The 23526-nt window shown below is 43.5% G+C and overlaps 1 protein-coding gene and 1 non-coding gene across 2 annotated transcripts in view; both read left to right on the forward strand.

Moving 5' to 3' along the window:
• The window catches only part of RPL21 (ribosomal protein L21), a 33732-nt gene extending 10438 nt beyond the window's left edge, over positions 1–23294 (forward strand). Inside the window, exons 2-6 of the mRNA XM_030200333.1 lie at positions 3861–3942; positions 8365–8426; positions 12425–12537; positions 22432–22582; positions 23164–23294. Coding sequence (XP_030056193.1) covers positions 3876–3942; positions 8365–8426; positions 12425–12537; positions 22432–22582; positions 23164–23253 — 483 coding nt within the window. The 5' untranslated portion in view covers positions 3861–3875 and the 3' untranslated portion in view covers positions 23254–23294. The remainder of the gene's footprint in view (positions 1–3860; positions 3943–8364; positions 8427–12424; positions 12538–22431; positions 22583–23163) is intronic.
• Positions 12584–12715, forward strand: LOC115469765. The gene has a single exon (XR_003942046.1). It is a non-coding gene; the product is annotated as a small nucleolar RNA SNORA27 (small nucleolar RNA).
• Positions 23295–23526: the final 232 nt, after the last annotated feature.

Raw genomic sequence — 23526 nt, forward strand, 5'->3', positions numbered from 1 at the left:
TAAAACATACACTGCAAATAAAGTCAAGACAAGTCATAGGCCTGATCAAGTAGTGCTTCAGCATCAATTTGGAGAAAGATAAGTTCCTTTGCTGTCTTAATGCCAAGGGCAGTTTATTCCGTTCACAAGAGCCAGTAATTGAGAATGTGCCATTCTCTGAGGACAAGCAGGCCTTTAAGTCACAGAATTGGGTAACGCGGTTCCACGGTCTTGGGTTTTTAACCAGCCTTAAGAGCAGTGTGAGACACACTCCACTGCTCCTGCCCGGGTGCCCTCCTACCTGTCATGAGGGCACGGTTACTGCACAGTTACTCTCAAAAGAGCCAGGAGTTCTAGGGACTGTGCCTTGGTGCCCCTAGGCAGAGAAGCTACGAGCTTGGACACTTTTGGTAGGAAGATGTTCCAGGCCTCAATGCTCATGACCTGTATGCAGTCTTACCAACTCTTTACAAGTGTGCACTTGTGGGAATGGGTTTGCAAGCTGATGGACTCTCGGAGGAGGCCAAATCAGTGTGTCGGTTGGCCAAGCAGCACAAGGCGTCCCTGAAAGTATCTTTGATTTCGGCTGGGAACACATCTCTACCAGTATTATGTGTTGCCTTTTGACCTCACATCAGCTCCCAGGGTGTTCACCAAATGTCTAGCAATAGTCGCTGCGTTGCTACGGAGACTGGGAGTCTGTGTTCCCTTATCTCAATGATTTCGCTGGTGAAGAGCACGTCAGAGGATGGTACTTCGGAGTCCATGTAGAAACCTTTTCGGTACTGGAACTCTTAAGGTTTGTTATAAACTACCCCAAGTTCCATCTTCACCCTGCACAACAATTGGAATTCATTGGAGCCCTGTTTGATACGTAGAGAGTTTGAGCTTCCCTTCCAGGACCGAGGGCGGACACTCTAGTCGCTCTGGCCTCTCAGGTTTGAACCTCTCAGCAGGTCACGGCTCGGCAGGTGTTGAGTTTTAGGCCACATGGCTTCCATAGTTGTGGCATCCATGACACACCTTCACATGAGATCCGCCCAGTGGACCCTAGCCTCCCAGTGGTACCAGGCTACAGGAGAGCTGGGAGATGTCATCAGAGTGTCTCCAGACCTTGTTCATTCTCTGCTCTGGTGGGCTGTTTTGATCCAGTTTGACCCTGGAACTCCCATTCCAAATTCCTCAGCCTCAAAAAGTGCTAACAATAGATGCATCTCTCTTTGGTTGGGAAGCTCATGTAGATGGGCTTCACACTCAGGGAGCATGGTCCCTCCAGAAAACAGGTCTTCTGATTAATCTTCTGGAGCCTCTTCGACTGTCCAACCAAATTGTGCTCATTCAGACAACCAGGTTGCAGTGTATTAAACCAACATGTGTGTGTGTGGAGGGGGGGATCATGTCCCCTGTGTCAGGAGACCGTCTGGATGTAGCGCTAAAGGCCACTTATCTGGCGGGCAAAAACAGCCTAGCCAACAGGCTGAGCAGGGTTGTTCAACCGCATGAGTGGTCTCTTAATATGGGAATTGCCTGCGAGATCTTTGACAGTAGGGTATCCCCTCGGTGGATTTCTTTGCCACTCAGCTGAATCACAGAGTCCTTCAGTTCTACTCCAGGCTTCAGGCCCACGACAGACTAGTGTCAGATGCCTTTCTCTTGCATTGGGGGACAGGTCTGCTGTATGCATATCCTCCCATTCCTCTTGTGGGGAAGACTTTACTGAAACTCAAGCAACACCATGATCTTAATCACATCTTACTGGCCTTGGCAGATCTGGTTCCCTCTTCTTTTGGAGTTATCCTCCGAAAAACTGTGGAGATTGGCGTGTTTTCCAACCCTCATCATGCCGAGCGAGGGATCTCTTCTACATCCCAACCTTCAGTCTCTGGCCCTCATGGCCTGGATGTTGAGAGTTTAGAATTTGCATCTCTCAGTCTGTCAGACGGTGTTCTGAGTCTTGCTGGCTTCCAGGAAAGATTCCACTAAGAGATGTTATTCTTTTCAGATCGAGGAGGTTTGCCTTTTGGTGTGAGGGCAAGGCCCTAGATCCTGTTTACTGTCCTACACATTCCCTGCTTGAATAGCTTCTTACACTTTTCCAAGTCTGGTCTTAAGACCAACTCTGTAAGGGTTCACCTCTGTGCAATTAGTGCTTATCAACGTGTGGAGGGTAAGCCCATCTCTAGACAGCCTCTAGTTGTTGGCTTCATGAGAGGTTTGCTTTTGTCAAAGCCCTCTGTCAGACCTCTGCCTATGTCATGGGACCTCAATGCTGTTCTCAACCAGCTGATGAAAGCTCCTTTCGAGCCACTGAATTCCTGCCATCTGAAGTACTTGACCTGGAAGGTCATTTTCTTGGTGACTGTTACTTCCGCTCACAAAGTCAGTGAGCTTCAAGCTCTAGTAGTGGATGCACCTTATATTAAGTTTCTTTACAACAGAATAGTCCTCCACACGTACCCTAAGTTCCTATCGAAGGTTGTGTCGGAATTTCATCTGAACCAGTTGATTTCCAGCATTCTTTCCCCAACCTCATGCCCAGCCTGGCAAGAGCACTTTGCACACCTTGGACTGCAACGAGCATTGGCATACTATGTGTAGCGGAGAAGGCTCCATAGACAGTCTGCCCAGCATTTTGTTTCTTTTGATCCCAACAGGATGGGGGTTGTCATCGGGGAAACGTACAATCTCTAATTGGCTGGTAGATTGCATTTCTTTCACTTATGCCCGGGCTGGGCTGACACTGGAGAGTCATGTCAAAGCTCATAATGTTAGAGCCATGGCTGCGTCTGTAGCCCACTTGCGTCAGTCTCCATTGAAGAAATTTGCAAGGCTGCGACGTGGTCTTCAGTTCACACATTCACATGTCATTACTGCCGCGAGCAGGATACCTTATGCGACAGGTGGTTCAGGCAGACAGTGTTGCAGAATCTTGTTCGGGGTCTAGAATCCACCCCCCCCCCCCCCCCCCCCAAGACTCATTTTATTCTGTTCCAGGCTGCACTCAGTTTGTATGTAGTTTCAGGTTAATCTGAATTATGTCCTCACTGTTGTGAGGCCCAGTTGACCAATGCTTGTTTTGGTGAGCCTGGATGCTAGGTTTACCCCAATTGTGAGAATTAATGGCCTGCTTGTCCTCGGAAAAAGCAAAGATACTTGTGGAAGTATTCTCTGAGGACAGAAAGCCTTATATTCTCACAAACCCTCCCACCTTCTCTTGGAGTTGTTTCCTATTTTTTATTTTCTTGCTGTAATATTTAACTGTGGTAACCGCACCCTTGCAGGTGGGTGTCTCGCACTCCACAGAGCTGTTAAGGCTTGTTATAAGCCCTTGTAGAAAACCTGCTACAGGTAAGTATCATCACTTTCCTTGTTTGCCATAGTGTGTATGGTTTATTAATCTATCACCAGCTGATGGAACTTGGGCTCCCCAGCAGTTGTCATTCAAATGTGTTAGTGCTGTTGAAGTCCAGTGGCCCTGTGCAGCTTGCCTGGCATTTCTGCATTGATTGATAGCACCTATTGAACACTGCCTGTGCAGACCACCATATGATCCACAATAAACTATGTAAAAACATGGGACTGCCTCTGATAGAATCTATTATTGGTACTAATCCTATGTGAAGCATATAAAGTTTTCTGGTTGTTTGTACTGTTAAGTCATAACTCTTGGTCTCTTTTGGTGTTGAAAAATTTTCATTCCCTTTAGCAGTCTAAAAACTGCATCACATTTCCACATGGTTTATGTGACAGCCAGTTAAACTTCTGACCTATCGTAAAGTAAGATGTGCAACTATTAAAAAAAAAAGTTAATTTGTAAAGATAAGAAACCTTGATTTATTTAAGAATTTAGTAATATTTTTTTTCTGTAAAATTTATTTTAGTACTAAGTTGCCAACATGACAAACACAAAAGGAAAGCGGAGAGGAACACGTTATATGTTCTCCAGACCCTTTCGCAAACATGGTAAGTGCTGCTTACAAATGGTTTGTAATGCTTAGGTTTCTTAAAAGGGCAGTTTTAGTGTTTTCTGTACAAGACAGAGCTTCACAATAACAAAAAAAAAAGTCTCCTATTACCTTTTATTTTTTGGTTGCTAGTTAGGTCTGTTTTGTACCCTGCAGCTAGTGCTAATGCTAGTTTTATTGAAGAATACAGGTGAATGTACACTACTGTTCTTGCTGCTAGACACCACATGGATTCACTCAGTGGAAAATGGAATGTTAGAGTAGAGGCGTAAGGCTGAGACCCAGGGAAGCCAGGGTTGAAATACCACTGCTGCTCCTTGTGATATTGGGCAAGTTACTTGGGACTCCTTTTACTAAGCTGTGGTAAGCGCTAGTGCTTAAAGGAGCTTACTGCAAGGCATCCTGTTTTAAAAGCCCAACATGTGCACACAGATCACACACTGAAAAATGTTTCTTTATTTTTCTCTGAGTGGGTATGTCTAGGGTGTGGAGAATGGGTGTGGCAACACAAATTGGTTAGTGCAGCCACATTACCACACGCTAATTTTTGGTAATGGCTGTGAAGCGCTAATGGCAACATTGACGCATGCTCAAGCATATTCTCTTTGCTGGAATTGATAAATGATAAAGGGTGGACCTCGGAGCTAAATATCTCCACCAGACCTGACAGATTCATGCGGAAGAGTACAGCTACACTCAATCACAGGTAGTATTCTATATCAAAAAGAGTACAAAAAGAAATTCACTTTAAAAAAACAAAATATGAAGGAAAAAAAGTCACCAATAATGAATTAAAAAAAAAAAAATCAAATGTAGCCCCCCCCCCCCCCCCCCGAAAAAAAACAAAAAATCCAGCAAAGATGGTGTTCAAGAAAAGAAAAGGGGGGAAACCTCATCAGATCTCCTATCACCTTAATGAAAAGGCACCAACCCCTGCACTACTTTACAAATCTAAGCGCTTCAGTACTAGAACACATATTAAACTGTACTTATCTTGATGAAAGCTTTATGCGATACTGTCTTTAATTCCAGTTAGATGATGTTTCAGTGGCTTGGAGTGGAGGAGTAGCCTAGTGGTTAGTGCAGCGGACTTTGATCCTGGAGAACTGAATTCAATTCCCACTGCAGCTCCTTGTGACTCTGGGCAAGTCACTTAACCCTCCATTGCCCTTGGTACAAAATAAGTACCTGAATATATGTAAACCGCTTTGAATGCAGTTGCAAAAACCTCAGAGAGGCAGTATATCAAGTCCCATTTCCCTTTCTAGTTAAGGATTCTGAATCCAGAAGTTTATCATTTTGAAAACTTGGGGACTATTTTCAGGCAATTCAGTGTTTTTGGCACCCTGTAGGAAAAATAAGAGTTTCACTATAATTTGTATTGTAAAAGTGTTTTTTTTTTTTTTTTTAGATTGAATCAAATAACATGCATTCTTTCCTCTTCATTATTCCCTACATATTTCGTGCCCTTATCCCCTGTAATTGCATACATATTTTCTTCCTCAGTTCCCCATCCCCAGTTTTATTTCCAACTCTTCTTCCAAATTCTCATTCTTATGCTCAGTCACACATTCCTCACTCACCCTCCCAAACACAATATGAGTCTCTCCAGGCATCTTTCTTCCTCCATGTTATTTTTCACTTATTTTCCATGTTCCTGCTCTCCTATTCAGTCCTCAAGTCACCATTCTTCTATTCTTCAGGCCTCCCTACCTCCTTCTGTCCCCATTCTTCCATCCCCCTTCTAGTCCTTCCCCAAAATTCTCCAGTCCTTCCAACCAGTGGGTCCCTGCTCTTTGTAAGAGGACAAGCAGGGAGAATGGAGCCCACCGCAATGTAGACGTGTTCATTTTTTTTTTTTTTTTTTTCCGTGGTTCACTAAGCCCCCTTAGGCCTTGAGCACTTGGTGGGAACCTTTTTCACCATTGAACAATTTGATTTTGCCTCCCTGTGGTTTTAAGAAGTGCACCTGGTACAGTAGGACCATGTCCTATTGTGCAGTGCTTACTGTGGCAGGCTCAGTTAGATGATGTCGCCCAACAGTAAGAATAGTATTATTCTGCTTGTCCTTGGAGAACCTCCGCTTTCCCTCCTGAGGGCAAAGAAGGATTTATTCTCATCATCACAGAGGGACTCCAAATTCTATGCGTTGGGTGGAGGCCAAGAAGCATTGATCCTCCTGGAGGCAACACATTAAGGGTGTGCCCCTGACATATAGGCAACTCACCCTTCTGGGAACCTGATGGGATGTAACAACCTCCATCGAGCTGGGACCGGTTTACCAATACTGCCCCAGTGACTTCAAAAGATATGAAGCCCCAGCTTTTGAGGAGCAGCTCAAGGATGTGCTTCAGGAACAGAGGGGTTGAGGTTGAGTGCGGTAGCGGCTGCTCCTTCCAGGATGCCCATGCACTGCCTGTGGGAACACATCGACACCAAGGCCTCAAAGGGCCTTGGAGCCAATTGGTGTCTATTTCTAGAGCCGTGGTGGGGGAAGGAGCCTTCCTGGTGAACCAGGGTTCCTCTGGTGTCTCAAGGCAGGCAGAGACTTGACGGTCTCCAGGGGAGTATTTCTATGAGTTTGATTCAGACTTCTTCTGAGGAGGCACTGGAGGGTCCCTTAGTCTCCCCTCATACCCCCCCCCCCCCCCCCCCAATTGAAAGGAGAGAATTCCTCTGGAGAAGCTATTCCTTGTTGATTTGGAGACTGAGCCCAAGGCCAAGACTGACATCTTTCAGATTCATGTTCCCCTATAGGAAGCTGTGATAGTGCCCTTGCATAGAATCTTTAAGCTGGTACAAATGAAGCAGTGGAAGAACCCAGGACACTTCCCATTCCTCCCTCCAATTCCCCCCCCCCCCCCCCCCCCCCCCCCCCCAGTACAGCCATTAAACAAGAAGGTTGACTATAGAGTCCAGAAGGTTCCAAGATTACAGAAGCTTCAGCTTCCTCACCATTCTTTTCTGGTTGAATCTTCTTTTGTGGTTGAATCCTCTCTCAGAAGAGCCAAGAGTTCTAAGACTTTCTTCTCGTTGCCCCTGGGGAGGGAGGCCTGGACCTTTGAGTCGTTTGGGGGGGGGGGGGTGAAAGATTTATCAGAATAATGCTATGCTTGTATAGCGTATTACCAGCTTTTTATAAGCATACATTTGCGGAACACTGTGCACAGTGTGGCAAAGTTTGCCGACATTTTCCCTTTGGAAAAGGCTGAGGAGCTTTGTCAGCTAGTAGCCAGGGAGAGAGGAGTGCAGAAAGTACTTGGTCTGAGCAACCAATGATGCTTTTGAACCTGTGTCACGGGTTTTGGATTGTGCAAATTTGCTTTGCTGTACACCTTGCACCTAGAATTGGCAGTTCAGGAGAAGCTGGCAGACATTCTGTGCCAAGGTGACGACATCCTTTTTGGTAACAAGGTGGAAGAGGTAGCAGACTTCATTAAGAAATGTTCTGAAACCATCAAGTCAATGTCCAAGCCCATTTCTAGGAGGTACTCTGGTGGAGGACAATAGAATTCCTACCACTCTTAGAGGTACCGGTATTCCACCCTCCCCCCTCCAACTTCTTCCAAATAACCTGGGTTTTCATTCCCACCCAAAGCAGCAGAAGGCCCAGAATTCCCAGCTAGCTGGCTCCACAGTCAAAACAGGGAATAAGCTTTTGACTCTGCATGGTCGCAGTTCCCATAGCTGTGCTGGACAGCCTACCAGAGGAAGAGGCTGAATTTTTTTTCTAAGCAAGGTGGCCCCTTAGATCCTCCGAGCAGTGGATTCTCAAAATAGTCTGGACAAGCTACACACTGCAGTTGGAACATTCTTCTCCAAATTGCCCAACGGGAGCATTAAGTAATGCTGTCAGCACCAGGAATTACGTTTGTGTTCAAAAGATTTTCATAACTGGTGGTAGTTTGCTGTTACTGCTGATACTGGGTCAGGGCCAAAAAGAGCAGTTATTTTTGGGCCAAGGAAGGACAGACTGTGGGAGTAAAAAATGGTATTGCAGCTGGAGGGAGAGACAAGCTAGCAAGAAGGAAGAGAGAGCAACTAAAGAGCAAGGTAGGGGAAGAGGCTGAAGTTTGGAAAGAAAACGAAAGTAAGCCACTGTTGTTTGGGGAGAGAAGCCACATTGGGCAAGTATGAACAGAACAAACAGTAGACAAAATTAACACTTTCTGTAACTGAATATTTTTGCAATTGCCAAAATTTCTACATATTTCTGCCTTTCTCATGGACTTTTTACATAGTAGTCCTAGTTTTATGGCAAAGACTTGGACAAATAAGTCAATATGTAAAATGCAGAACAAGTTGTTTTTAAATATATAGGAATATTATCCATTGTAAACAGAAAATTTACAATAAAACTATTTGTTTTGTAAGCAGCAGACTTATATGTAATTGAATGGTGTTGCATTTTTTGTTATAGGAGTTGTTGCACTGTCAACCTACATGCGTATCTACAAGAAAGGTGATATTGTGGACATCAAGGTACTTTCAAATTTACAGTTGGATATTGTAATACCAAATACTCCTGGCTGTTTTATATTGAATACTTCCCACTCTGGGAGCCTAAAAACTGGGGTTTCCAACAAGCGATATTTCAAAAAAAATCACAAGGCTACATTTGGGGGGGGGGGGGGGGGGCTTTTAAATGCTGAAATTGTTCGTGTGTATGGGGAGTTTACATTGGTTTACCTGAAAATCTTTCAGAAACACGCTGTCAGCTGGGTAGTGTCCTGCATTGCATATCATATAGTTCTCTAATTCTGAATTAGAATACTTTTTTATTGAAGGAGAAATTACATTTTTAAGAGTTTGCTGTTTTTAGCAAAGACTGCATGCCCAGCACAGAAGAGTTTCTCTTTCTGTCTGTGGAGCACTCTGCTTCTCTTTGTGATCTTGGGACAAGTTATTTAACCATCCATTGTCTCAGGTACAAAATTAGATTGAGCCATCCTGTGACAGGGAAATACTTAGTTTATCTGAATGTAACTCACCTTGAGCTACTACTGAAGATGAGTGAACAACATCCAAATATGTAGTTATCCCGTCCCTTCAAGGTTTTTGCTTGCCCACGTGGATTAGATTTTTAGATTTGGATAGTGAGTTTAGTAATTTAACCTGATCTTATTTTTGGTGAAGTTATAAAATTGGATGTGTGGCTTTCGCAGGTGATATAAATCCAGAGTTTTATGAGCTGATGTGGAAGAGTTTATAGGGTGATGTCACATTCTTCACAGTGTTGGAGCTCAGTGATAATTTTTCTCTTATGATTCTATAGAATCAAGATCAGTAAATTTAACCAGAATTGATAGTAGACTAGGATGATCAAAACTCTATAGACTCAGCAGTACAATTTTTATTTTGCTTAACCACCACTACTACTACTACTTAACATTTCTGTAGCGCTACTAGGGTTACACAGTGCTGTAGTTTAACAAAGAAGGACAGTCCCTGCTCAAAGGAGCTTACAATCTAAAGGACGAAATGTCAAGTTGGGGTAGTCTAGATTTCCTCAATGGAGGTGTGATGGTTATGTGCCGAAGGCGACATCGAAGAGGTGGGCTTTGAGTAAGGATTTGAAGATGGGCGGGGAGGGGGCTTGACGTATGGGCTCAGGGAGTTTATTCCAAGCATAGGGTAGGCGAGGCAGAAAGGGCGGAGCCTGGAGTTGGCGGTGGTGGAGGAAGGTACTGAGAGGAGGTATTTGACCTGTGAGCGGAGGTTGCGGGCAGGAACGTAAGGGGCGATGAGGGTAGTGAGGGGCTGCAGATCCGAGTGCATTTGTAGGTAAATAGGAGAAGCTTGAACTGTATGCGGTACCTGATCGGAAACCAGTGAAGTGACTTGAGGAGAGGGGTGATATGGGCATATCGGTCCTGACAGAAGATAAGACGTGCAGCAGAGTTCTGAACGGATTGAAGGGGGATAGATGGCTAAGTGGGAGGCCAGTGAGGAGTAGGTTGTAGTAGTCAAGGCGAGAGGTAATGAGAGAGTGGACGAGTGTTCGGGTGGTGTGCTCCGAGAGGAAAGGACAAATTTTGCTGATGTGTAGAGAAAGAAGCGAAAGGTTTTGGCTATCTGCTGGATATGCGCAGAAAAGGAGAGGGAGGAGTCGAATATGACTCCGAGGTTGCGGGCAGATGAGACGGGGAGGATGAGGGTGTTATCAACTGAGATAGAGAGTGCAGGGAGAGGAGAAATGGGTTTGGGTGGAAAGACATTAAGCTCAGTCTTAACCCTAGTAAATGCTCTTTCACCCTATTAACAGTACAAGATGGGGTTTTTTTTGCATAAAGTTTAAGGCTTGGCATTGTGGTACAAGCCTTTTTTAAATGTTTGGGACTCTACGCAGTTTGTATTTCTGCACACAATGCGCCTGCCTCAGGAGTCCATTATAACTCAGCTGAACAATCCAATACAACAGCGTCGAAAGAATCAGCTAACAATTGTGCCAACTTTGGCTGTTGTATTGGATTGTTCAGCTCCAGTATATGTGCTTTACTGTTGGGACCTATTAAGATCGGTAGCAGGGCCTTTCTTGTATGTTGAAACACTGGGCACTGTGCTGACTATTGGCACTGCTGTACACTCCTTCCCCCTTCCCACACACACAGTTAGCCAACACATGATGGCAGGCATAGATGAGGGACTAGAGTGGAGGCCTGCTGTTTGCCATCTGGGTGGGGGGGTCACATGAAGATTTAAATGTTTGTCCCCATTTTAACTCTGGGGACAGAGTGGACAAGTTGTGGAAGCACAGATACAGCAGATTGTGAATGGCCAAGGTTTAATTGAGGAAATGGGGGAGGAGCTACTGTAATTGGGTAGTGCTCTGAGAGAAGGTTCATACTCTACCCTCCACCCCCTCCCCAATCATCTATATAAGAAGCAGATCCTGAGGTGGGTGGATTAAGCTGGTCCTCAATTTCTAGTGTCTATAGGAATTGAGGGACATCAGACTCCTGGGGTGCTTTTAACAGGTACAAATCAAAAGGTTTGCCTTCTGTGTAAGAGTTACCTAATGGTTAGTGCAGTGGGCTGAGAACCTGGGGAACTGGGTTTGATTCCCACAGCAAGCTCTTTGTGACTCTGGGAAAGTCACTTAACCATCCATTGCCGTGGGTACCGAGTTAGATTGTGAGCCCTCTATGGACAGAAAATGTACCTGCATATAATATATGTGAACCACTTTGATTGTACCCCACAGAAAGGTGGTATATCATATGACCCTTTACTATGCTAAAACATGCCAGACTTGGGTCACAAAGAGGGCTATTAACTATTTGTCCAATTGAGAAACAGAGTTCTTTAGGTTGTACAGAAAAAATATCAAATGTTTTACATATTATAAGCCATAGCAGATTTTAAGTAGTTCTATTAATAACTAACATCTCCCCCAGCTGTTTGTGGGGGTTCAGATGGATCTCAGCCAATAGAATCAAGAGGTTAATTGGTCAATGAGCAGAAATAGGTTTTGCTCTGGAAGTAATCAGTGTAAGGCTGATTATTGGGTGAGTGAGGGAACAGATAAAGCCTAATCAAGTTTTGAAGAGGGTTTTTTTTTCCCTTTTTTACATGTCCCTTCCCTTAACTCTCCTGTAAGAGACAAAGCTTAGTTGTTATTCAGCAGTTCAGCTGCACAAATCACATAGTAGAATCACAGTAATAACCCTTCAGGAAATAACTACAAAAGCTTTTTTCTTAACTTCAAAACTTATAAGTCTGCCAGGATCTCCAGAAGTTTGGGGTTGTGTAGAGATCAGAGATTGGCATCTCCTTATCAACTACATAGATTGTAATTAATTGATTTTGTTATTAGTAGTCCATGTTTAACTTAGTTTTTTAGAGGAATCTTTAAGTTCCCCTGTCCTTGAGACTATAACTTGAGAGGTCAAAGTTACAGCTTTTCAACAGTACAGATGCAGAAAATACAATAAAAACCAGTCCCCTTTCATCCTTTTGTCTTTGGAAGCTTATATGCAGCCTTAGAAAGCAGAAATGGTGGTGAATCTGGTTAGCACATAGCTTGTTACTGCATAACCAATGTAATGCTTTCTATGTTTATTTTCATATGCTAGAATGTGGTATCATATGCAGTGTTTTCATCCTTTGCTGAAACTCAGGATTTGTTAGTGTGTGATTTTCTGTAACAATATGGTTTTCCAGTAAGTAAGGAAAAGAAGTGACAACACAAGCTATATTAAATCTTGCTGTATTTCTTTTAGTTGTCATAGGCAAGGAGATTTGGTCACAAACAATTAGAATTTTTGCAACTTTTGTAAGGTAATAGAAGTGGAAGCCTAAGCTTGAATACTTTGCCAGAGGCAGTTAAAGGTCATTGGTAGTCTGTCATTCATTTGATATTGTGACACTGCATACCTTAAAGTAGTCATGTGATATTGCTACTGTTAACCCAAACGGGCGAAATAAGAAGAGCAGTCCATTGCTGCCAATTTTATTTTTACAATGTTTTTGTTTTCCAGGGTATGGGCACAATTCAAAAAGGCATGCCCCATAAATGTTACCATGGCAAGACTGGCAGGGTCTATAATGTAACACAGCATGCTGTGGGCATCATTGTAAACAAACAAGTTAAGTAAGTACTGATGAATATTTCTCTTATGAGCCTGATTTAGAGACTTTAATCCCCTGCCACTTTACCATTTGGTCATTTGTCATGTCCATAATGGTCATTCAGGTAGGGAACAACAATCATCCTTATAAAACGCAAGCAAATTTTATATTTGACTTGTGTCCTGTCTGGGGAAACAGTTTTGTCATAGAAAAGAGGATCTGGAGACTTTTTAGGAACTTTAATCCTCTCTTCATATAATGGTACATGTGGTGATTCTGAGTTTGGGAGTACTACAAAAATACTAGATACATTCTGAATTCAGAGGGAAAAGGTTTTCTACATTATGTCACACAGTAGTTGAACATCGGTCTGTTTCTTCATGGCTCTTTGTCAGTTTTTGATACTTTTATTCAAAACTAGTAAAAAAGGCCCGTTTCTGACACAAATGAAATGGGCGCTAGCAATGTTTTCCTCTGTGTATGTTTGAGAGTGACCGTGTGAGAGAGAGAGTGAATGTGCGAGTGTGTGTGTGACAGAGAGAGTGAGACTGGGTGTGAGTGTGTCTGTGAGAGAGAGAGAGAGTGTGTGTGTGAGAATGAGAGTGTGCCATGGCCCCCCTCCCTCTCTGAGTTTCAGGGTCCCCTCCCCCAGTTCCAGGATCCCCCCTCACTCCCAGTTCCAGGGTCATCATCCCTCCCTCCCTTCCAGGTCCAGCACCCCTCCCTCCAAATTTTAGAAGTCATCTTCACTAACCAAGTCGAGGTTACAGCGGCTGTCAGCAGCAGTAAAAGGCGTGCAGGCTTGGCCCTTCTCTCTCTCTCTCAGCTCTGGTCCCGCCCTTGCGGAAACAGGAAATGAGGGCAGGACCAGAGCTGAGAGAGAGAGAGAAGGGCCAAGCCTGCACGCCTTTTACCACTGCTGCCGGCCGCCGTAAACCCGACTTGGTAAGTGAAGATGACTTTTAAAATTGGAGGGAGGGGGCCTGGAACTGGAAGGGAGGGAGGGACGACGACACCCTCGTGTGTGACGTCGCGTTCCGTTTGCAATTCTCTAATCACCTCAAAGCTGTCATGTTTGAAACCTTATGATAAATAATCTAATACACAATTGTGTTAGATTAGATCATGCAATGTTGGATTGTCGTGCTGACAGCATGGGTCAGTCCAGTGAGTGAATACTAACATAAGATAATTTGACAAATATCTTCAGTACCCTTTTAAATGTTTTATTGCCTTACATTATATGTTGCCAGTTTCAAACTGTCCCTTTCATTTGGATGGGAGAAGTGTTCTATAATGGTAAATAAATTAATATTGTGTGTTCTATAATGGTAAATAAATTAATATTGTATGTTCTTAAATCATCCTGGATATTACTTTTCTATTAACTGTGAGTACAAACAGTTTGTTACTTTCATATTTCTTAGTTAAGGTCATTGTATTCTCTATTCTCATCTGATGGAGCCTGGTGTGGACACTGCCTAGCATATCTAAGAGACCTTTGGTAGCATTCTACCTCACTAGCTTCTTTCGTTTTTCCATGGAGCAGAGAGGTCATGTCTGTGATCTCTGTGCGTCAAATGTTTTCTTTTTGTGGGGCCTTCCCTTGTGGGTTTTTGTGCTGTTTTTTCATGTCTTTTATTTTTTTTTCTCTCTCCAGTGTGTACCCTAGCGAGTTGTGTGAGTTTCTGACTTCTTTTGTTTTTCTCGACCCGTAGCCCAGGTTGTGCCAAGTCGCATCGACTGTTTTCGGGTGTAGTTTAACTTTACTCCCATTGAGCCCTTTGATTTGGCTGTTTTCCACTACATGTCTCAGAAGGCACTTAGCAGATTTAATCGTTCTGTTTGGTGCATCAGGATTATTTTGGGCACCAACACCTGTATCCAGTGTGTCCACTTCTTGGGACTGAACCACAAGGATCTAAATTGTGTTCTCTGTCACAAAGAGCCTAGGAAACTCAGTGTGAAAATTTTTGTCGCTCAGGTCCTTCAACGTTGGCATCGGTGATGTCAGGTCTGATAGCTGTTGTCTATTCCAGACCCAGGGACTACAGGCATTGACATCAGCCGCTGAATGGCACCCTGAGACCAGCCGGTATTGAGCACAACACTGTGGAGGCGTGTGCATTTTACATCCTTGTTGATAACTGCACGTTTCTGAGGATCGGCACCGTGCATCAGCAAAGAAGCATCAACGTTGCTTACCTCAGCGGACGGTGCCAAGAACTTCAGCATCGCTGGTCTCTGAAAGGCGTCGGCACTGAGAAGATTGTTAGCCTTCCTTGGTGATGGTGCCAAGCTGCCCGGTGCCCTCTGGCAGTAACCCACCCCTTCAGCACCGACAAATCTGCAGAATTTCTCTGTGCTGACTCCCCAGTTTTTACTCATGCCTGCCCTTCATGAGGAGATCCAGGCCATGCTCAAGGAGGGAACTGGGGGACTTCTTCAGATACAGAATGCTTAGTCATCGAGGGCGCTTGTGCCAGATATGGCACTGCCCCCACTGTCCAAGGAGACCCAGTCTGGAGAAAGGTCCCAGACATTGCAGAGTGCTTAGGCATGAGGGTGCTTGTGCCAGCCACAGCACAGTTCCAGATGCCCGAGGAGGCTCAGTCATTCATGGGAGAAGTGCTAGATGCTAGTCCTGCATCAGGGTCAGAGTACACTTGTCCAGTACAGCCCTCAAATTTGGGGGGGGGGGGGGAGGAGATTTCTCCAGAGTCTGAAGGTAGACCTGTACCTTGCTTTCTTCAATTTATGGTCCTCAGTCTGGCAGACAAGCACATACTTGTACTTCCCATAAGGGGTAATTCGCACAGTGTGATTCAGGCCTTTCCTGGGAGTCTGAAGGGAATCCATAGTATTTCTCAGTGGAGGAGTCTAATGATATACCATCTGATCTTTCCCCACCACAAGAAAGGCGCAAGTTTCCTCCTGAGGAGCTTTGTACAGGAGATGACAAAGGCCATTGTTTTCAAATTGAAGACTGAGGGCCAGCCTAGAGCTGTGTTCCTTGCTGTTCTGGACTATGAATCTTTACCTAGACATCTCTGTCCAAATGGCACCTATAGAAGCCAGAAAGATCCAGTTACCACACCACTCCTTGATGGTTGTCTGCTCTTGAGGGCGCGCAGAGTTCGATGTCTCATACCACTGCTCTTCTGGGCAAGGTGGCCTGAACCCTAAATTTTGGGAGGCATCTTATTAGGCTGCATTTGAACCTATCAGTTCTACACTACTGTCTCTTGAGTTGCAGACTGCACTCTTGTTTGCAGACTGTCTCCCCATGGATAAGGTTGCTGAGTTTGCAAGCTGAGCCATAAGCAGTTTTGTAGACGATACCTGACCAGAGGCACCTTTATTTTGACATTGCGTTCAGACTCTCCACTCTGGTGTGGAAATGCGCACAATTTTCTGGCTGCATGTCTCTGATCTTGATGCTGCTTGCTGAGGAAATAATCTTTTGGTGGGCAAGGTGAAAGAGGTCACGGACCACAAGAATCACACACACCATAAAGTTCCTCTTTTGGCCACCTCCAGTTGTGTCATCCTCTTCTAGGACTGCCCAAAGACCTCCCAGAAGCAGTAGCTACTATTCTGGGTATAGATTTACCCCCTTCTTCCCATACTCCTCAGCAGGCCCAGTTCTAATGCTCCCTCCCGCATCAACAGCATATCCAGGAGGCCCAGGCTGCTCTTCTGTTGTAGCAGGGAGCAAACGTTTGACTGCTTCCTGGAGAGCATAGCTGCCTTCTAGTTTCAGAAGATTTTCCAGTTAGAGGGAAGCTGAATTTTTCTCCAGGAAAGGTGGGCATTTGTAACTTCCGACCTGTGGGTTCTTCAGATAGACCAGCTCGGCTACGCTCTGAGTTGGCGAAAAAGACCACTATCATGCCCAGCAAGAACTTCATACTTCAGTTCTCCACACAAAGAAGTATTTGCAGAGCAGCTCTGCCCTTCTCCAGACTAATGCAGTAGAACACATTCCAGCCAGGGCAAGAAAGGACGAGATTCTATTCCAGGTACGTCTTGTAGACAAGGATCAAAATATCTAGTAAAAAAAAAAACTCCAGGATGATTTCCCCGGGTACCCTTCGTCTCATGATTCTGGTGACCAATTGGCTGTGCTATGTCTGGGTTTAAAGCAGGCATTCACTCACATTCAGATTCTTCTGAGCCACAGGAAATATCTCAGATGTTGGGTGGGGCAACATCACTATCAGTACCGCGTTCAGACATTTAGCCTTACATCAGCTCCCAGGGTGTTCACAAAGTGTCTAACAGTAGTTGTGGCATTATTCCACAGACAGGAAATCCATATGTTGACTTACCTGGGTGAGTTCCAGGTCGAGAACACATCGAGAAAAGGTGTTCAGGTGTCCATGCAGAGAATTATTTGAGTAGTGGAGCTCCTGGAGTTTCTCATCAATTACCCTGAGTCCCATCTGTGCCCCGGAGGCCTTCTGGACACTGTGCAAGCTTGAGCCTTCCTTCCTTAAGTCCTTAGCAGCTATTGAGTTGCAGCTCAGCAGACGTTGAACTTGCTAGACTACATGGCCTCCACAGTACACGTTATGCGCCTATTCTTCAGAGGCATCCAAGGGACCTTAGCTTCCCAGTCGTAGCAAGTTGAAGAGCACATAGCAGATGTCATCCAGATCTTCCCAGAGCTGAGTCAGTCATTGCTCTAGTGCACATTCTGGACCACTTTGATCTTGGGATTACCATTCAAAATTTCCACAAATGCATCCACTCTTTACTGAGGGGCCTATGTAGATGGGGTTCACACACAGAGGACTTGGTCCACCTAAGAGAGAGAAGGAGCATCAGTTCAACCTCTTGGAACTCTGGGCAATTTGAAATGCTTTAATTAGTTTTTAGAGATTAGCTGTCCAAACAAATTATGCTTACTCGAACAGACAATCAGATAGCCATGCACCATGTGTGACAAACGGGAGTATGGGGTCCTACTACTTGTGCAGGAAGCGGTCACAATGTGGACTGGGGCCACCAGCCACAAAATGGTGCTCTATTCCACATACCTGTCAGAGGAGGGTGATACAACACTAACAGTGGTCTCTTAATATGGGTGTCGCTTGTCAGCTCCTCTGAGTGTGGCTCTTCTTTGATGAAAAGTTTTGGCCACTCATTTCATCCACAAAGTACCTCAGCTTTGCTCCAGGCTCAGGTCACATAACGGGCTTTCTCCTTCACTGCGGGAATGAGCCTTATGAATATGTTTTCTCCAATACCTCTTATAGGGACGGCCTTGTTCAAAGTTAGGCAAAACTAGGGAACCGTGATTCTCCTCACTCTGCTAGCCGAGGCAGATCTGGATCCCTCTACTTATGGAGTTTTCCTCTGAACTGCTATGGACATTGGACTGTGTTCCAACCTCATCTCTCAGAACGAGGGGTCTCCATCCCACCTTCTACTCCCTGGCCTTTTCAGCTTGGATGGTGGGAGCGTACACTTGCCTCCTTGCAGCTGCTTGAGGGTCTCTCCAAGGTCTTGCTGGCTTCCCGAAAGCATTTCACTGAGGTGTTATATTTCGAAATGGAGAAGGTTTGTTGTCTAGTGTGGGTGCAAGGTCCTCCTACTTGCCCTGCACAAAGACTGCTTGAATACCTCCTGCACCTCACCTTTCAAACCTCCCAACTGTCATGAGACCTCAAAGTCATTATCACCCAGCTGATGAAAGCTCCTTTTGAACTGCTAGATTCCTGTCATCTGCAGTACCTGCCCTTGAAGGGCTCGTGTTTTTGTGGTGGTCGCTTCAGCTTGCGGTGTCAGTGAGCTTTAGGTCCTAGTAGTGGATCTGCCTTAGATGAAATTTCATCACAACAGGGTAGTTTTGTACGCACCCTAAGTTCCTTCCTAGGGTGCTGTCGGACTTCCATCTTAATCATTTATATGTCCTACAAACATTGTATCCCAGACCTCATTCCCATCCTGGTGAGAGCACATTCCACACCTTGGGCTGTCAGTGAGCCTTGGTGCTTTACTTGGAGAGGATTAAAGCCTTTTGGCAGTCCACCCAGCTTTAATCCAAACAAATCGGGGGCAGACATTAGTAAATGCATGCTGTCCAATTGGCTTACAGACTGCATTTATTTCACTTCTGCTCAGGCTGGGCTGACTGGAGGGTCATGTCATAGATGACATTGTCAGAGCCATGGCTACATTGGTACCCTTGTTGAGATTATATAGATCAGATCTGCAGGACTGCTTGGGCTTCTGTCCTCTGAGAACACCTGCTACAGGTAAGTAACTTTGCTTTCTCTAGGACATTGTCATATATGGGAATCCCTAGCTACCAGGCTCACCGAAAGCAACAATAGGCCAAGAGAAACTCACAACGATGAGTCCCTGAAAAAGCATATAACCCTAATCTATCTATCTATCTATATAGTTTGGGGTTATATGCTTTTCCAGGGACTCATCGTTGCGAGTTTCTCTTGGCCTATTGTTGCTTTCGGTGAGTCTGGTAGCTAGGGATTCCCATATATGAGAGACAATGTCCTGGAGAAAGCAAAGTTACTTACCTGTAGCAGGTGTTCTCCGAGGACAGCAGGACAAGTATTCTCACATCCCTTCCCATCTTCCCTTGGGTTATATTTTTTTTAGCTATAGTATTGTACTGCTAGTCCCATGCTTGCGCTTCGGGCAGGAAGGCACCTCCGCATGCGCAGTGGAAAGCTGCCAAAGGTCTCTTGAAGAGGTATTATGCTGGGCAATATCGGGCTCCATCAAATGACATCGCCCGTATTAGAATGCATGTCCTGCTGTTCTCGGCGAACACCTGCTACAGGTAAGAAATTCCGCTTACTGGATGAGGCCAGAAACAAGACAAACAAAAAAAAAAAAACTAGTTTTTTTTTTTTTGCCGTTCTCAGCAACTGCTTTGAATTTCAGTGAGAAATTGTCGTCATATGTACATATTACTATTAAATATTTAATTAACTTAAGCTGTGTTGATGCTACTGACATTTTAGCATTACTACCTAGTGATTTTTGCGTGTTAAAAATTTTCAAGCTAAAACACAGTAAAATAACGTCATTCAAATAATACATTTAACAATGTGTGAGGGTGGTCATTAGTTTCCAACGAGGTCATTTTCCAGAGAAAACTGCCAGTGAGGGTTGTGTCCACCATGTTTAACACAGACCTTCAGTCACTTTCGTAAGTTCTTAATGGCCTTGTTGATTGGTCCTTGTGGGAGGCTGTCCCAGATCATCTGCAGTTCTTCCAGTGGAGAAGGGTAGATAGTGTGGTATGCCTTGTAGCGCTATAGAAATGCTAAATAGTAGTAGTAGTAGTTCCCCAGGGGTCTGTGCTGGGACCGTTGCTTTTTAATATATATATATAAATGATCTAGAGATGGGAGTAACTAGCGAGGTAATTGATAACGACAACAAAGTTATTCAAAGTTGTTAAATCGCAAGAGGATAGTGAAAAATTACAAGAGGACTTTATGAGACTGGGAGACTGGGCATCCAAATGGCAGATGATTTTAATGTAAGCAAGTGCAAAGGTGGGGAAGAGGAACCCAAACTATAGCTATGTAATGCAAGGTTCCACATTAGGAGTCACTGACCAGGAAAGGCATCTAGATGTTATCGTTGATAATACATTGAAACCCCTCTGCTCAGTGTTTATTTGGCGGCTAAGAAATCAAATAGAATGTTAGGTGGTGTTATGAAAGAAATGGAAAATAAAAATGTTATAATGCCTTTGTATCGCTCCATGGTGCAACCGTATCTCGAATATTGTGTTCAATTCTGGTCACTGCATCTCAAAAAAGGTATAGTGAAATTAGGTACAGAGAAGGGTGACAAAAATGACAAAAGGGATGGGACGTCTTCCCTATGAGGAAAGGCTAAAGTGGCTAGGGCTCTTCAACTTGGAGAAAAGACAGCTGAGGGGAGACATGTTAGAGGTCTATAAAATGAGTGGAATGAAACGGGTAGATGTGAATCGCTTGCTTACGCTTTCCAAAAATACTAGGACTAGGGGGCACGCAATGAAGCTACAAAGTAATAAATTTAAAACGAATCGGAGAAGATATTTCTTCACTCGGATTGTGTCTAAACTCTGGAATTTGTTGCCAAAGAGTGTTGTAAAAGCAGTTAGTTTAGCGGGGTTTAAAAAAGGTTTTGATTACTTAAAAGTCACAGTCCATTATTAAAATGAACTTGGGGAAAATCCACTGCTTATTTCTAAGATAAGCAGCATAAAATGTACTGTTTTGGGATCTTGCTGGGTACTTGTAACCTGGATTGGCCACTGTTGGAAACGGGATGCTGGGCTTGATAGACCTCTCGTCCGTCCCAGTATGGCAATACTTACGTTCTTATGTTCCTTGAGTTTGGTGATTGTTTGCAGCTTTGGATGGAACTTGTGATAGGCCTCCAGTGTTGATCCCCAGACAAAAGTCTACATTTCTGATGTCAATAATAAGCTGGTACCCTGTGTGAAGTTTTTTTTTTTTCTCCCCAAATAATGGTAGCCTTACAGTGCAAACATGTTTGAATGCATGAAAATCGCAGGGTGGTCACACTAAAAAGTCTGTAACTTCACTGTGTTTAAAAATAATCATATTCCTCTTGGCACATAAATATAGATTGTAACAATAAATCTGTAAAATTTCACGTTGAAATTCTGAGCGGTTGCAGGTAAAACAGCAAAAAAACTCAAAGGTGTTGCTTGCCTTTTTTTTTTTTTTAAAAGCCTCACCCTGTGTGTATATTGTGCTTTTGTGCTATCAACAAATAGAAGATTTTCAGCTGTAGATGCTGATGTGGGTATTCTATTCAACTTCAGATGCCAAATAGATTACAGCAATGGACTTTATTATGAGGGGAAGGGTTATAGGAGTACACAGTTCTTTAGCTGCATGTTGAACTAGAGCTGTAAAGTCTCAAATTTTGCAATCATTCAACAAAATAAGGGTTCCACAGTAGCCATTAACATATACAGTACAATACTTACAGAAACTAAAATAATTTTTGAAAAAGCACATTGTAGCCCAGCCTATTTTCTATCTGAATAAAGTACTAGTTAAGACAGTGTTCTTCAGCTTAAGGCCTGGGGGCCAGTGGTGGCTCCCATTGTCTTTGTGGTTTTATTTATTTTTTTCTGCTAGTTTGCCTCTCTACCCAAGCTCAGGACAGAAAGGGGAAAGTGAATGGGTGGAGGGGAAAAGCTACATGGTTGAAAGACAAGTCATTTCTTAATAGAAAGCGTTTTAAAACCTTGAGGGTACCCCCCAGTGAATGGGTGGAGGGGAAAAGCTACATGGTTGAAAGACAAGTCATTTCTTAATAGAAAGCGTTTTAAAACCTTGAGGGTACCCCCCAATGAAGTCTGAAAGTGGACTGGTGGAATGGATGTCATTGGCACACACTGGTCAGCAGTGTTATACTGCATGAGAACATATTTGTCAGCTTTCCATCAGCTCATTAAAATCCAAAATGGCCCCAGTTTAACAATTAATGAAGACCACTGAATTAAGATGAGAAATATAAAGAAACTCAAAATACACTAGATTAGGAGCTAAGAAAAATATGGCTTAACCTTCTTCCTGACTTGTTGAACCATAAAAAAATATTATGGAAAGTTCCCTGTATTATTCCACCTGTATTTATTTGAATAAGTACCTTCTTTCATAGCTGTAATAATGTAGAGGAGTTGTACAAACAGGAACACTTTTAATGGCATATTTTAATTGTTCTAGAAGAAGCACTAATGAGAAATGACTTTAAAAGATGTTCAGGTTCTTTAATTTAGTTGTGGAAGAGTATACACTCTCATTTTATGGAAGCCATGCTATTGAGTAATAAGTTTCTGTTTATACCAGCCTTGCATGAATATGTAAAAAGGTAGTAGAGGGCTCAAATATTATTTTTCTCACAGAGGCAAGATTCTTGCAAAGAGAATTAATGTGCGTATTGAACATATTAAGCACTCAAAGAGCAGGCACAGCTTCCTGAAACGTGTGAAGGAGAATGAGAGAAAGAAAAAAGAGGCCAAGGAAAAGGGCGTCTGGGTTGAGCTGAAACGACAGGTAATGTTTCCTATGCTCTTCAATAGCTAAATATTATTCCAACTTTTTTACTCAAAATGGGACATATAGTTTATGGTATGTGGTCCTGTGTACATCCTATTATAATTTCAGATTTTATGGTATAGCGGCCATTTACGAATGGTTAATATGCCATCATTACAAGGTCCACTGGAATGAAATGGGCCCTGCTGCAGATGCATGTAGGGTGTCATTTACTCATGTTAGTGCTATGTTGCTATTTGGATTGCTGTTCAGTAAATGTGAAAAGCACTTGCAAATTGTGACAGTTTTAAAAGTTGTGGTAAAGTTGTAGGTCAGGTGTGCTCAGTGATGAACTTCTCCTAAGATTACTTCACAAGAAGTTAAGATGATTATATTGTTTCACCGGTTCTGAGAGCAAAAGCAAATTAGTTATAACTTGCAATAACAAATCTTAATATTTTGATCAAAGTTCATAATTTTATGCCTTAAATTTGAATCACATATATAGCTAGTACATTTCTAAAGCCAAGTGGATTTAATGCTGCATTAATTATTGGATTGTGTAACTAGCAGATTTTGGCCTTTTCTTTTCTTTGTAGCCTGCAGCACCCAGAGGAGCCCACTTCGTGAGAACACAGGGCAAAGAACCAGAACTGCTGGAGCCAATTCCTTATGAGTTTATGGCATAGGGCACATTACAAAATAAAGACAATTGTTACCAGAAAACAAAGCCTGTGGTGGTCTAAATCTAAAATGTATTAATTTAAAACATTGAGTGAACAGGATTTCTTCTGCCTTTTAATTTCAACATTTATGTTGCTTTTCAGTAAGAAAGTACAAACTGGAGTACAATAAAGAACAAATATTCTAATATAATGCAATTGAAAATAACCATCTAAGCACAAGATAAAACATTCACATAAACAAGTGACCCAAACCTGGGCCAAAAGCAGCACTTCCCT

Source organism: Microcaecilia unicolor, chromosome 4, assembly GCF_901765095.1.
Source record: "Microcaecilia unicolor chromosome 4, aMicUni1.1, whole genome shotgun sequence".
Classification (NCBI taxonomy): domain Eukaryota; kingdom Metazoa; phylum Chordata; class Amphibia; order Gymnophiona; family Siphonopidae; genus Microcaecilia; species Microcaecilia unicolor.